Genomic DNA, 16,258 nt, shown 5'->3' on the forward strand with positions numbered 1-16,258 from the left:
AACAAAAAAGCATATTTTTTTATTATTATTATTAATAGGATGGAAGGAATGGAAAGATGACTTTTCTTAAATTTAAGAGCAGGTTTGTTCACAGATTTTCATCAGACAAACTAAGGATTTTCACAGCATTTAAGACCCAGATTAATAACTAGGCCTATCTCTTCTGTTTAATAGATAGAAAGATAATGGCATTGAATGTGACTTCAAAATTTAAAGTGGTGTTAAGATACATATTTGAGTAATTGACATGAAATTGTAAGCACCGACAACAATGTCCTGCAGTCACACACTATACTTGTATAAAAGCTTTTTTTTTTTCTCATTCTTCTGCATTGTTATTTTATTCATTTTCACAGTGCAGGGCTAACTGAGCTAAGTAAACCGCTTAAAAGCTTAAAGGTGATTTAAGTGGTGAAAAGTGTAATTTGCCTATAATGAATGCTGGAGTGGCCGGAAAGGGTTGATTTTAACGTTTTAAATGCTTTTCTAAAAACAAGGATATTTTACAACATTTCATGCTTTTATTTGATTTGAGCCTAATAGTTTGATTGTTGTTTTTCAGAGCAGAAAATTTATTTAGGGCTTTATTATTTGATTTGCATAATAGTGGCCCAGAAATGCCCCTTCTCATTGGTCAGCCTGCACCGTTATTGTTCTCCTGCTATGCCAGAATAATAGTTAACAGCTCATAAGTTGAACTGATGAATTCATCTCCGTAATAAATTATTTAGCATTTATTTTCTTTTAAAGAGGTCATGACACAAGGAATTCAGTTTTCCTTGACCTTTTCTCATGTAAGCGTTCATTGTATTATAAAAACATATACTGTAAGTTTCAGAACTCAATTTCCTCACTGCAAAAAGAGCATATGTTGAAACCAAGCTGCCAAAATGACTTGTTCTTTACCTCTTTCACACTGTGATGTCACACTGTGCTAGACATTTGCATCTGACAGCCTCCACAATAGGGCTGGGTGATATGCAAGAAATGTATTCACAAATTAAAAAAAACATATTACCATATCCAATTACATCGACAACCCCATTGTATGTAATATTTTTGCTTTATTGAGTTTGCTTTCAAAATTAAATTAATTTATTGAAACAAACTAAATTCAAATTTCACTTCAAATGAAATGGAAATAGCATTTTAAAATAAGTGATAAAAAATTAAATAATTATATTTAAATGCTACTCATTTGCTGTCATGCAAGTATCCATTTGCAACAAGTGGAAAATTCCCCCATATGTGCATCATGTCAGAGCCCACCCACTACCAAACATATTTTGTTGTATTGTAATTTCTACTCCTGTGAGAAAAATCTTTAATTCCGTTGGCACACTTGAAATGGTTTTTAACGAAATTAATCTTATTTTGTTTTACTTTTTTTATTATTTTAACCTAGTTTTTGCCATGAAAATGGCCATCGAAGCTGGCATGGTGTTAAGAAACAAACAAAAAAAAAAAAATAACAGGTGGAAAATTACATGTACAAATTAAGATCTAATGAAAATTATAAATTTAAACAATGATAATTGAAAATATAAATCAATTTTAGGTTTCAAGGTGTTTTTTATTATTTTACTTCATTTTTTTTTTGTTTTTTTTTTTGTTCACAATACATGTTAAGCTCGAACTGTTCCATGGAAATAAAGTGAACTTTACTCCGAGCACCTCCTTAGAATGTCTTTGTTCAATTGCAGCATTGTCATAGACAACACTATTCTTGCACAGTTTTCAGATGACTGAAATTAAGAAAGAGCGAGAACTTATTACATGGGCATGTTCCACGAGACATGCTCTCACTTCACACCTCTGAACAGCGAATCAACGGCTTTTCTGTCATCTGTTCTTAAAAATAGAAGTGTCTTTCTTCAAGCATGTGTCTAATAGCATTTCTTATCATGTCACTCCGAGACGTTTTGCAGGTCGCCCACCACAGTTGCGGGAAGATGAGCAAAATGACCCACTACTGCGCATGAAATGGACAACCCGCATTTGGCAGGCCATGATTAGCAGGTGCTAATTTTGAAACCTGGGCAACCATTTAATATTTTTGGTGACTTCCGTGCTACATGTTTTTGTCATTTCCCAATATTGTTGAACATCATGTCAGTGAGCGTTGATATCCGCATTGTGATATTTATCAGATATCGTCTATCTGATTACATCGCCCAGCCCTACTCCACATATTAACGAATTTTACCTTATTACTAGGGGTGGGAGAATAAAACTATTCTCCAATGCATTGTGATTCTTTCTCCGACAATGCTGGAAAATTTGAAACATTCAGAATCGATTCTGAGATCAGTTTATACCATGACAGTGCAGTATATGCATGCGCCAGAGATAGATGTAGAAATGTGCACATATAATAAACCAAAAATCACACTACAGAACTGGATGCATTAGCCACACAACCATTCATCGCCATATGAAACTACAATCCCGAATGTCTTTCACAAACCCATGCAAAAGCAACGGGAGAGTTTATCCATGATAACATGTCAGCAAACAACTTAAGTCAAGCTCTTGCCTTGAATGGCAATGATTTGCACAGAAACGTGGACGGTGGTTCTGGAGACGTGGGTTATGTTTTTTTTTATTTTATTTTTTTTATAATATTTTAAAAAATTTTGTATCCTGTTTATCAATGCCTTTCTCTTGTCTTGCACTCTCCATTTCTTTTGGCTGTTGCTCGTTCGTATAGTGCACACACCTGACTACCCATCAGACAAATTTCAAGCAGGTGAGAATTCTACTCGCAGAGCCAACAGATGGAACCGCATATTTGAGCTGCTTGATAGATTTCTTGCAGATAATCCCGCTATTTGTGTCGCTTTACCATCACCTATGACGAGGAAAGGAGACGCTGATATCTGCACTCTCACAGAAGCAGCTATCTCATGTAATCAACTTGGACCAGCAACCTCTTGTTAAAGTTAAAATAAAGAATGAAAAGGCTTTGAATAGATTTATTCTTAATAATTTTATACTGTTATGTAAAAATTAGTTGAAGTGACCAGTTAAGCCCACCCAAATCAAAATTTTCTATGTTTTCTTTTAGAATGTAAACAGCCTAACACAACAGTGCCCCGCCCACTTATTCAGCATCTGGTTTCCGAAAGTATTTGTCCTATAAATGTTTTGCATGGGTTTTTCATAAAATCTTTCATAAAAAAGAGTTGCAAGCCATAAACCAAACCAACAAGCTCTGAGGTGAATCACAACTTTTTTCAGGCAAAAAAGTATTTCAGACAATAAGATAAAGTTACAAGAGTGTGTACTTGCCGTCTTAAGGGTACAATCTCATGAAGCATTGCGAATTATGTTATTGATTAAAAAAAAAGTAATATATCAAGCTGTTGATTTAAGGTTGTTGATTATAAGTATATAAACAATATATTTTGTGTATTCCAATATGAACAATAAGATGAGTAGTTAAGGGTAAAGAGAGACTGACTGTGTTGCGTCACTCACAGATCGTCATGGTATTGGGTGGTTGCTCTAAGGCAGATATTGCAGGGGGTTTTTTAGCTGCGGTTCTCTGATTGAAGCGTTCTGTTGTACCATGAGTAATTTATTTGTTTACCAGGAATTCTGCTATCAAACATGGCTTCAACCATGTTTCAAAATAAACATATTTTTTTTTCATAAATAATAAAAACTCTATTTTACAAGCATGTTTGTTATAGTTTAAACAAATCAAATAATTTTCTAGCGATGAGCTTTTCGAATGTACTGTTCTGTATAAACCCACTTGAAAAAGTTTTATTTCTGGGTTATAATTACAGACCGCACTAAATCTTGTTTGAGCTCAAGAAGCTTCTCACCCCCGTTTCACACATACTCCGTTTGCAGTGCGTATGTGGTGTGTATACGGTACAGGAGCAGCACGCGCTATAGTGCTTTCACACATGCTGCGTTTGCAGTGCGCTACTGATCCGCAGTTTCTGTGTGCCACAAAATCCAAAATGTGTAAGTAATTTTGATTTTAAATCCAAACGTTAACTTGGACATTGTTTAAGACATTGAAACAGTATGAAAATGTATTTTAATCATTTTGATTCTTTGTTTTACATGTAGTTGGAGTTGTTGCCAGAAGAAAAGCTATCGCGCTGTATCTGTTGCTAAGAATGAGAAGAATGAGACTCATTTAGGTTCACTGTCTTTTTTTAGGGTAAAAATCATATATGATGGCATTTTGCAACTTTTGGGACTATAATTCAATTACACTGAATTATCAGTATCGGCCAGCATTTTAATGTCGGTGGATTTCATGAGTATCTGGAGCTCATGCAAGACGCTCCCTGAGTGATGCTCGCAAAGATAATGTATTAAAAAGAGAATAAATAAAAAAGGCTGAGAACCACATAAAATGTAAATATTTAATGCCCGTTTCACACATACTCTGTATGCGGTGCGTATTTTTTTCTGTACCAATTTTAACAGGTTAGAGCTTTCAAACTGCACGTGGATGCAGTCCGTCGATCCGTTCCAGTTGCGGTGCGTATACAGCAGTGCAGCGATTGTTTCCGCACAGAGTCTATTTTTGCTGTGCTGCATTGCACTGAATTAAAGTGGCAGCGCATTGTTCACATTAAAATAGACATCGATTGACAAGAAACTGTAATAATTTCATCATATACGCATAATTACAGTTAAAGTGTTCTATAGTTACTAAATTACAGGGTCAAGGAAAACAAAAAAACATCATAACCAGTAAATGAAATATTTAATTTCTGAATCTGACAGTCCTAATTATTTTCTTTGCCCATTCATTTTCTCCCTGCAATGAAAATAGATTCAGTATGTGGAGTTGCCATGGAATTCAGTTTAATATGAGGTTCAATGGGTTATTTGCTCAGTGGGCTTATTAGAAACTATGGGGGTCTGTGGAAAATCAGCCTAAATATTATGTAGTAAAGTTAAACAATATAAGGCATCAATACTATGAACATTTTTTTTTCCTCTTTCACACCATCACAATATACAGATCTGAAGTGGCTCCAACACATTTCAGCCCTCACAGGTGTGTTTGAGAGCCATTCTTCACAGACATTCTTGTCTTATTTTCTGTTCATATTTCCTCATTGATCTATTGAATATCTTGGCCTCTGGGTGGACTAGATAATTTGTAACATTTTATCAGTGGTCGATGACATTTTTTCTGATGATTTATTTAGAATGAGTTTTCTACTGGATGGCATATTTTGTCCTTGACTATCTGGATTATTTAGCCAACCAAGCTCACAGACAAGTCAAAAATGGCAAATTCTTTAGAAAACTGCCCAAGGTAAAAGCAGATATAAAGGTTTTGGCTACTTGGGGCTTACAGAGGTAATGATCGGCACATAAAGAGACACAGAAATCATATTTCACTTTGTGAAATCTTTTGAGCTGTGGTTCAAAACAAGCTATAGTCACATTCCTGAGAATTGGAGCTTTAATTTGATTACTTGTCCAAGTGCAATGTGAAGGACTTTAATATTCAAATTAATATTTCTACCCCATTACCTCTAGAGGGTGCTAATTTGCATACAGAAATGCAAAAAGTAATGGTATTCTCTCAACAAATTAATTTATTTTTCACAGTATTACATCCAATACCCCTCCTGGTTAATCTGGTTACTTGATAAGAGAGATGGCACAGTTGAACTAAACATGGAGCTGTCATATGTTTTGAATTCATGTAAATTATTTTAATTTATTAATGGAGACAAATTTATCTGTACCACTTCACAGCGTTGAACTGCTGAGTAAAAACGGGTGACCAATCAGAATATAGGGACGTTTCAGGGCCACACACACGTGTAAATAAGTCTTAAGATTGTTTTCTTCCCATGAAACATTTATTTTCTTCTTATGTTCATAGTCATTTTATATATACATTCATTGGCATATAAATATAGATTTAAACCAATATCATCTTTGGGTGAAAGGTTAATTTCCTTATTATTTGTCACTTATACATTTACAAAAGGAGAGAGTCATGCTCTGAACATCAGTTTTTCTGTTTTTGTTACATCTGACTGGATTTTGACATGTTTTACACTTTATTAATTTCCCATTTCCCATCTTTTTGTAGATCCACTGGGGCATTGAAGAGTCTTTAAATTTGTGAGTCGTGGAAAGAGCCAAAATGTGTTCCATTCCAGGACTCCCATCAACGGGTTCAAATGAACCTGTACTTATTACCAAAGTCAATTTAAACCCCTCATGTGTTCTGGTGGAGTTTTGGGGTCATTTTGACCAAGACCGGAAATTTGCATATCAGCAACTGAAAAAGGAGATTCAGTACCCTAGAGAGGGTTTCTGTGAATCGGATGGAAATCCTGGTGACTTGTGCCTTGTACGTGTGTATGAAACATGGTACAGAGCCCGCATAGTATCAAGAGACACTGAGGAGTACAGTGTGTTTTTAATTGATGAAGGCAGAACCCTTCGTGCCACAGTTAACACCTTGGCATGGGGTAAAAGTGACTTTTTCTATCTGCCCCCTGAGGTTGAATTCTGTGTTCTAGCCAATGTCTTACCACTGTCTCCAGAAAACAAATGGTCATCAATGGCCTTTGAATTCATGAAGACCTTCTGTGGTAGAAGAGTCAGCGCCTCCGTTCAAGATGTTCTTGTGCCCCATCGAACATTTCTACTTGACATTCCTTGTCTGTCCAGACAGATGTATGAAATGGGGTTTGCAAAAAAATTGTCCAATGAAAGGTTCAAAGAGTTTGTTACAAGGTCCTTGCAGGCTAACAGTGGAACTGCAGAACCTCCAAGAATTTCCTCCATCAGGAACAAACCCATTGAGATGTTTGAGAAAGTGGAGAAACCTCAGTCCTACATGTACCCAGAGTTGCAAACAGATACTGTTGAGACAATTGTTGTCACAGAAGTCACAAATCCCTTTCGAATATTCTGTCAGCTGAAGGTTTTCTCTCAGGAGCTAAGGAAGTTAACTGAACAGATAACTCTGCATTATGAAGGAAGAATTGGAACTAATTTCGCAAGTCCTGCGAATTTGGGCAGTCCTTGTGCATCAAGAGGAAGCGATGGCAAGTGGTATCGTTCTTTGCTGCAGCAAGTAATGTCTGCCAACAATTTGGTTGAGGTTTTGCACGTGGATTATGGAAAGAAACAATTTGTTAAGGTTGAGCATGTCAGACCACTTGCCTCTGAATTCTTTAGAATGCCTGTTGTGACCTATGTTTGCTCCCTTCATGGAATAGTTGACAGAGGTGTTGGTTGGACAGCTTCACAGATCGAGTACCTGAAATCTCTCCTGCTCAACAGAACAGTGATTGCCAAGTTTCAGTATCAAAGCCTTTCAGAGGGTGTCCACTATGTCATGCTTTATGGAGAGGAGAATACAAACATCAACAAGTTGTTCGAACTGAAGCGGAAATGTTCTCTGGACTCGGATATGACTCTTGCAGATTTTGCTGTTCAGAAGAGCACATCTCAAAAGAGCAGGATTTCAGAGAGAAGTGAGGCCAAACACACGGAGGAAACGTACTCTGACCTTAAAGGGAACAAACCTGTCTTTTTTACAGAAACTTTCCCACCTAAATCTTCACATGTGGCTGTTGTGCAACATGTTGACAGCCCTGGAAAGTTTTGGATTCAAACTCAGCGATACGCAGAAGAATTCGATCAGCTAATGGATGGCCTTGGAAATATGTACAGTGATTCAACAAGTAAAGAAGGTTTAATAAGAAAACCTGTTGTTGGTTTACTCTGTGCGGCTAAAGCACAAGATGGTGCGTTTTATCGAGCAGCTGTCTTTAAGGTACTAGACAAGAAAGCAGAAGTTTACTTCCTTGACTATGGGAACACAGAACTTGTTGATTGCCTTAACCTCCGACAATTGCCTCTCAGATTCCAGCAGCTTCCAGCTGTAGCTGTGAAATGCTCGCTCTATGGCATTAAATCCAAACTGAAACACTGGGATGAGAGGGCTACATTGTTCTTTTCAAAAATTGTTGAAGACAAAATACTTGAAGTTCATGTACAAGACAAGTATCAGGACTCTCACATTGTTCAGATAATGGACCCCAGTTTAGATGGAGAAAATGATGTCAGCAAGTTGTTGTGCAATGCAGATTTTGCAGAAAGTGAAAACAACATTGTAGATAAATCTGCCGAAACATCTTGCAGTTCTGCACACAGCTCTGGCATATTCCTGACAAGTACTCAACCTCATACACTGTCCAGTTCTTCTGCTGTAACCGAAAGTGCATCTGCTTTCAAGGAATGTTTGTTTCCAATTGGAAGTTCACTGGAGGTCACTGTATCTTACATTGAGAGTCCAAATGACTTCTGGTGCCAAAAAGCCAGAAACGCAGCATGTTTAGAAGTGCTAATGCAAGATATCCAGCGTTTCTATGCTCGTAGTGAATTTCAGCCACCATTGGAAGCAGCTTGTGTTGCCCGACATCCTGAAACTGGTATATGGTACAGAGCCTTGGTCATTGAAAAGCACCAAACCCCACATGTGGATGTGTTGTTCATTGACTATGGGCAAACGAAGACTGTTGCCATACAAGATCTTCGGAAGATAAGTCCAACATTTTTGAAGATGAAAGGGCAAGCTTTTCGATGCAGTCTGTATAATCTAATCCACCCAGTCTCCCTTTCAACTTTAAACTGGACCCCTGAAGCCACGTTGCAGTTTCAAGAGTTTGTTGACACCGCAGCTTCCATGAATGTGCCCTTAAAATGCACCATTTTTGCTGTAATGTATGACTCTCAGAGAGTTGTGTTCAATGTGGTTGACTTGGAGACACCATTCCAAAGCATTTGCAATGTCCTTGTCCAGAAACGTCTAGCTGACCGTGCGCCCTCTAAAAGAGCTCCTCTTCCACCGTTTAGGCTGGACACCTACTACTACTCCACACATGGTATCAAAATTGGATGTGAAGAGAAAGTAGATATCACCTGTGTTAAAAGTGTCACTCAGTTCTTTTGCCATCTCACAAGGAATTCAGACCAGATTGGAAAACTTGCAGGCAAAGTCAACTCCATATGCAGTCAACTAGAGGTTACCAAGTGTCCTCAGGCCTTTGGAACAGTTTGCTTCGCAAAATACACAGATGGACAATGGTACAGAGGGAAAATAAAGTCTACTAAACCATCAGTTGTGGTGCATTTTGTGGATTACGGTGACACATTGGAAGTTGATAAATCAGAGTTGCTGCCAGTTCCAATTGAAGCAGGAGACATAATGTCTGTCCCAGTTCAGGCAGTTGAATGTGGGCTCTCGGATATACCTGAGGATGTGCCATGTGAAGTGGGAAATTGGTTTCAGAATTTTGCAGATGGTTGCTCTTTTAGAGCTTTAGTTGTGGCAAAAGAACCTGGAGGAAAGCTTATAGTTGAGCTTTATGATGGAAAAACTCAAGTGAATGCATTGATGAGACAAAAGTTTCGCAATGAAATTCATAGAACTGACCAGAGCACGTTCCAAGGGCATAGTTCCAAGAACAGAAATGCAGAAAGTGTGGAAGTCCATATAAGGGCAAGTTCCAGTGATCCAAGGAGAAATCCCATGGATAAAATTGCGCAATCCTGCGTAGAACAAACAGTTGATTGTTTTGAATCGAAAACAACATTAGGCAGATGGGGATTCCATAAAGGAGGTAAACCAGAACCAACGCAAAGACGTGATCGTTTTGAGGCAAAAGAGACACCGGGCAGGTGGGGATTCCATAAAGATGGAAAACCAGAGCCTACAAAGGATCCTGGAAGATGCCACAATGCCCCAAAACAACATGGATCACAAAGAAAGTCAGATGATGGAGAGGAGGGACTTCTCCCTAGTCAATCTGGGAAAGCTGATGGTGTTAAAACCAAGATAACTTCTCTCAAAGAATCCTTGCTCCCAGTGAAATTAATAGAACCAGGTCTGGAAGCTGAAGTATTCATCTCACATTGCAATGGCCCTTTTAGCTTCTTTGTTCAGTTCGTAACGGATGAGGATGACATTTACTTGCTTGTAGAGAAGTTAAATAATGAGTCTGTCATTGTAAACATTGCTACCAGTGATGTTCTTGAGGGAGACTTGGTCCGTGCGGTGTTTCCTAATGATAACTCGTGGTATCGTGCAGCTGTAAGAAAAAACAGTGGTGATGCAATTGATGTAGAATTTGTTGACTTCGGAAACACGGCTGCAATTTCTGCCTCAAAAATATGTTGTATTGATCAATCTTTTGCTTCACTTCCAAGGTACAGCATTCAGTGCGCACTACATGGATTTAATGTTGACAACACGGATGAAGAATTTGCACACCACTTCAAACAAGTTGTTGAACAATACACTGGAAAGGTCATGTGCACATTTGTTAAAATGTCAGGGACTGTGTGGGAAGTCAAGCTTGACCTGGCTGGTGTAATGCAGGGATCCACCTGCAGGGATGAAATTCCACCATCAGTTGAGGTCAAGACCCCAGGTGTCAAGCAAACTTTGTCTAATGACAAGGTCTGTACCTATTACAAGAACCCTGACTTATCAGTTGGGCAAATAGTCACTGGGTACGCCTCATTCATTAGGGGTCCTCAGCTCTTCTGGTGCCAGTATGCTGTAACAGACAAACTTCAAGAGATTTCTGATGTGTTGCAGAATGTTGGTAATTCATTGGCGAAAACTTTGAATGAGGAAGCTGTGCCAGTTGGAAGTGCTTGTATTGGCCTTTTCGTTGAGGACAATCTGTGGTATCGGGCTAAAGTAACATCCAGGGACCTTGACACCCTGTCTATTACGTTTATTGACTATGGAAATGAATCAAAAGTCAATGTAGGTGAAGTAAAAGCACTTCCACCTGAGCTGTTGGATGTGGTCCCTCAAGCATTTGATTGCCAACTTCAAGGTTTTGATCTTTCCAAGGGTTTCTGGACTGAAAAGGCAGATGAGGTGTTCTTTGAGCTAATTAATGACAAACCTTTAAACATCACTTTTGAGAAAATGGGGAACTCTGAAATGCCACACATTGTCAAGCTGGAGTGTAATAGTGTTGACATCAGTGATGCCATGCGAACTTACTGGAAATCTCTGAGCCCTGAAAGCCCATCAGTTGAACTCTTGAATGGAGCAGAATTGCTTCCTTTCGATGACACTGTGGCCACTGAAATTAATATTGGCTCAGTGCAGTCCACCGTTGAAGTAGTCACAGACCATTTTGCCTATGAAACATGTGCCTCTAGCCTCAAAGACCCACTTGTGGTGATGGATGAAAATGTTCCCTCACTTGATGCATCTATGAGTATGGTGCCCTCTAATACACAAGAGAACCTGGAAACCACATGGGTCACAGAACATGAACAAGTTCCTGGTTTCACAATTTTATCAAACCCGAAAATCCTGTGTGACTTCGCTAAAGAGATGCATGTCGATCCAACACCCATTCCTTCTGTTTTGCCACATCAATCTGATGGAGATTCCTCTGAAAATATAGATAGCTTCATGTTGAGTAACATGGATTCTGAATTATGTATTGCTGAGGAGCCAGAGTCGACATCATACGAGATCATTCAAACAGGTAAGCCTGAATTTGTCCAAAACAAAAACTTTTGTACCATTGTTGGAAATGCATTAAACCATTGTTCGTTTATTTTATTTTTTTCATATATATAAAGACTTAGGTAACTTAAGGCGTGCTACTGACAAGAAAACTGTTGGGTCAGAATGCGTTATCTGGTCTCATGCAAGAAGAAATTGGTGCAGAGCACAAATTTTAAAAGTTTCTGAAGATGTTGCACTGGTTAGTATGTCTGTCACTTCTCATTCATACTGGTCATGTAAAGAGCTGCTCTTTTTGTCTGGTAATTAATTGTTTTAATTTTTATTGTTTTAAAATACTAAATAGTTCAGATTTCCTTTCTTTTATATTGCAGGTTCTGCTTGTGAAGCATGACTCTGAGGTAGTGGTTGATCCTCTCAACATCTTCGAGATTGTGCCAGAGGAGCCATTGCAGGCACGGCACATTCTACCTTTTTTTTTTTTTTTTTGGTAAAGTTTTAAAAGTCTAGTTTATTCATCTTCTGTTCTTTTTGCAGACTTCATGCATTGGAACTGCAGTTTCAAGTGGTGAGTATTTAGTTACATTTACTCTTTTAAACGGTAGGGGGCAAATTAGTTCTCTTGCTGATTGTACAGCAGAAGCATATTCTTTGCTTCAAAATCAGTTTGTAAATCACTGTCAAGTTCTGAGACCAAGTATATATTATCATGGTTCATTATTTATCCACATTTTTTATTTATCCTTCAATTCATATGTAGACTATTATTGAGTCTTTCTGAAATAGAAGCTAACCATTGAAGAACCTAAATCTTAATGTTTTGTAGATGGAGTAACTAAGGGAAAACTGAGTCCACCAGTGAAGAACAATGCATCAAAGGTAAATGGACATTTAATTGTGCTCAGTAGAACAGAAATTGAAAGCAGAATGGCATGTAGCAACAAATTCTTCCTTTTATTTACAATAGGTTGAAGATGAATATGGAACTGCTGTCACCTCTGCTTCAGAAGAACCAACTGGTGAGTGTCTGTATGGTAACACAATGTCCATGTCAGATCCTGCCATGGTAAAGGTATATACATCCATTATGTAACTCTGTGATGATTAATTTGTTGCTGAATTGACCCTTCACTAAGCTCCGCCCCCCCAGTTACGGTTGCTCGCTCTGACAAGCTCTGCAGAACTCCTCATTGGAAGAATGGGAGACAGCTGTGGACAGCACAGTTTTTGGCAAAATTGTCTCATAACCTGTTAACCAAATTGTTTAGATTTTTCTGAATGCACTGTAACATTTCCATTACTCCAGCTCTTACAGTAATATGAAGACGACTTGTATAGAAATTACGGAAACTCTAAAATTCACGTTTCTTTTTCAATTAAACTTTTCTCTCAATGTTACTATTGCTGTTACTAGTTCATTTGGAATGAAAAATAGACAATAAATTGGATAATTACAAAATAGAAGCATTGGACTCATGTCTCTTTGAATCTTATTTGGTTTGATTTTGCGAAGTTACTTTGTTGTTCTTAAGTACAAGATTTATTTACTTGTGGTGTTCTTTTTAGATTAAACTATCACAGTTTTATTTTTCAACTCGTTTTGTAATTCAATACCATGATAAATGGTTCAGCAATTATTGTGATATGAAAATGTGCTAACGTTACATCCTATGCAGACTTATGAATGCAAACCAACACGTTGGCCACTACATGGGGCCCACAGGTTTGAAACTGAAGCATAAATCAGCCTTAACCCTTTCCCTGCCAAACACGGAATTTTCCGTGTTTTATGAAAAAACGCTTCCCCGCCAAACACGGAATTTTCCCGGGTTTCCGTGTTTTAGGTGTTATACGGTAAGGAAGACCCCTGCGCATGTTTTGAAAGAGTACGCAACTCTTTGATCAAAGAAACAGACTGCGATCGTCTCAAACATGAAGAAGTGGAGTATGAGAAGCTCAAAATATCAGACATAAACATGCCTTTTTCTCAGCTTTTTGTCTGAAATGTTGTTTTTGACAAAACCTACCTCTGTTCAAGTCGCAATAAAAAAGAACAAATGAAGATAAAATAAAATAGTTTTTTTTTTGCCTAAAAGCAGAGGCCCAGATCTTTATTTTGATATATAGCATCTTCATATATTCATGGAAGAAAATATTCTGCGGGCCATTAAAATTTAGCGAAAATCGTCCAAAACCCTGGCGGTGGCTGGCAACTTCTTTTAAAAAACGCTGGCGGGGAAAGAGTTAAAAGTTATTTGGAGATCAAGTCTTGTTTGTCACTTTAATAAGAGATCAAATGGAATGGAATGTAGCAACACATCTGATTGTTTGTACATTATATAATTGTTTAATTTGTAGGAACCTAGTTTGACCTGCTTTGATTTTAAGGTCTGAATAAAGGATCTTGTTTTGTGTGTTATTTTAAAGTAGAACATACCTCAGGGGCAGGTGCACAAAGGCATGATCTAGTTCAAATTCTGACTACTGCTACACATGTAAGTTAAAAACAAAAAATATGTATATATCTAAGAGTTATCACACTTTGCAGTAAATACTTTACAAACCTTTTAAAAATGGTATGTACCAGTCTGAACAGTTACAATGCAGGGAGTCTCAAGAGGACTTGAATACTTCAGCTGGAGAGCAAAGAGGTAGTAACCCTTTATACTTTCAGTGAATTTTTTTTTTCCACTTATCTTCATGAAGGAATGGTTAACTGCTTAATTATATTTGTAAAATGTGTTTAAAAGGGCTTGCCAAGATGAATACCAGAGAGGAATTACTGATGGATTTCCTTGACGTGGCTCCCCAGGATGAGGTGTTTTGTCTTTTACTTGATTATCTTTTTAACGATCTACACTCATTGGTAAAGATTATAATCCTGTTTTTTCATGTTTTGCAGATACAGGATAATGTGTGCGAGACTGAGCCCGGCCTTGATCTTTTGCTAGAAGAGTTCAATAGTATTCCATTTTTGCATGACTCATTCAATTGAAAGTGACTTATAATTTGAAAATGGGCTTTCAGTTTTAACCATATGGAAGATGTGATCAAATCAATTTTGTAATTTTATTAACTGAAACAACTTTTCAGCTTTTACTTTTTTTATTTTTGTCCCTCAAGATGTTACTGAAGATCTTATCATTCTGACCAGTGATGATGGAGCAGACACCGCATCTGATGGCATGGTATTATAACCTCAGTGCTATATTTATTTGTTTACTGAAGTCATAAACCACAAACATAGAAGTTCTATAAATTATTTCCTTTGACTTCAGCTTCAGGAAGAAGAGATGGTGATAGCAATCCAACCTGATGCTGGAGAATCCTCAAGTAAGTCATTGTGATTTCATTTAAGTCACAAGAAAAGTCAGGCAAATTTTTTTTATAAAATACATACTGGATACCAGCCACAACATTAAAACCACCTGCCTTATATTGTGTAGGTCCCCCTCATGCCGCCAAAATAGCGCAAACACATTCTGAGATGGTATTCTTCTCACCACAATTGTACAGACTGGTTATCAGAGTTACTGTAAACTTTTGAACCAGTCTGGACATTCTCTGTTGGCCTCATCAACAAGGCATTTTCTTCCACAGGACTGCCCCTCTCTTAATGTTTTTTGTTTTTGGAACCATTTGGCAGAAATTCTAGAAATTGTTGTGTGTAAAAATCCCAGAAGATCAACAGTTACAGATATACTCAAACCAGCCTGTCTGACATTTGTGCCACGGTACAAATCACTGATCACATTTGTTCCCCATTCTTATGGTTGATGTGAACATTTAACTGAAGCTCCTGACCCATATCTGCTTGATTTTATGCATTGCTGCCACACGATTGGCTGATTGTTGGTGCCAGACGGGCTGGTTTCAGTATTTCTGTAACTGGTTGGTGCAGTTTTGGCTGTACGAGGGGGACCTACACAATATTAGGCCAGAGGTTTTAATGTTGTGGCTGATCGGTGTATATCCAAGGCCATTTTCTGGTCAAATCGAACTCATTGCAATATGCTTTGCAGGCTTGCAGGAAACATTAAATGCATCCAATTGTACCAGCTTAGAGGAACAGGATTCAAGAGTCACTCATTTGACCCTAAAAGTTGAGGACTCATCTGATGATGTAATTTTTGTTGGTGTTTTACAAGAATCCCAGGAAGTATGTGAGCCAGGTAGTGAAAAGGAAAAGAAGCATGACTAATGTAAACATGGTCAGACTCTAGAGAAATGGTTGCCAAGAGGCAAGTTATTATTTTTTTTTTAAAATGCCTTCAATTTTCCAGCAGCTTGGTATATTATTTTTTCCAGAGGTGTGTCTCTTTAATTGACTTAAGGCCTGTGCTTGTATACTCAATACCACAAACATTATATAATGGCATTGAGCACTTTGGTTTGTACAAAAAGGACTGCTGTTTTTTCACTATTGTTTTTGTTTGCATTTTTTCTTTCCATTAACATCCACTGATTTCTTATTGCAGTTCTGAAGGTTGTTTTGTTCCTTCTCATTACACAGCCTAACTTCATTGCAGTTATAAAAATGGTTTCTATATTGTAGCAAAACTTAATTATCCAGGGATTATTTGTTTTTGTTCAGAAACTCTTAAATGTTTACATGGTGGTGATTGTTGCACTACATTTCATGTAATTGGTTGAAATGGTTAAAAATGTTTTTTTTACACCGCACTTATGAACATTTTCTATAGGTAACTAGTTATTACGAATTTCTGTATTGGGTTCAAATAA

At 37.6% G+C, this 16,258-nt stretch overlaps 1 protein-coding gene across 1 annotated transcript; it reads left to right on the plus strand.

Annotated features, from left to right (window-relative positions):
- Window positions 1–6,142: 6,142 nt before the first annotated feature.
- On the plus strand, window positions 6,143–16,165 carry tdrd6 (tudor domain containing 6). The gene is made up of 14 exons (XM_052098515.1): window positions 6,143–9,569; window positions 9,639–11,534; window positions 11,632–11,756; window positions 11,890–11,970; window positions 12,053–12,083; window positions 12,342–12,394; window positions 12,483–12,534; window positions 13,946–14,010; window positions 14,103–14,166; window positions 14,266–14,333; window positions 14,418–14,478; window positions 14,639–14,703; window positions 14,794–14,848; window positions 15,538–16,165. Exons 1-14 carry the CDS (start codon window positions 6,143–6,145, stop codon window positions 15,714–15,716), a joined length of 6,222 nt encoding a protein of 2,073 aa, XP_051954475.1. The 3' UTR covers window positions 15,717–16,165.
- The last annotated feature ends 93 nt before the right edge of the window (window positions 16,166–16,258 follow it).

The sequence above is a fragment of the Xyrauchen texanus genome, chromosome 30 (assembly GCF_025860055.1).
Source record: "Xyrauchen texanus isolate HMW12.3.18 chromosome 30, RBS_HiC_50CHRs, whole genome shotgun sequence".
Classification (NCBI taxonomy): domain Eukaryota; kingdom Metazoa; phylum Chordata; class Actinopteri; order Cypriniformes; family Catostomidae; genus Xyrauchen; species Xyrauchen texanus.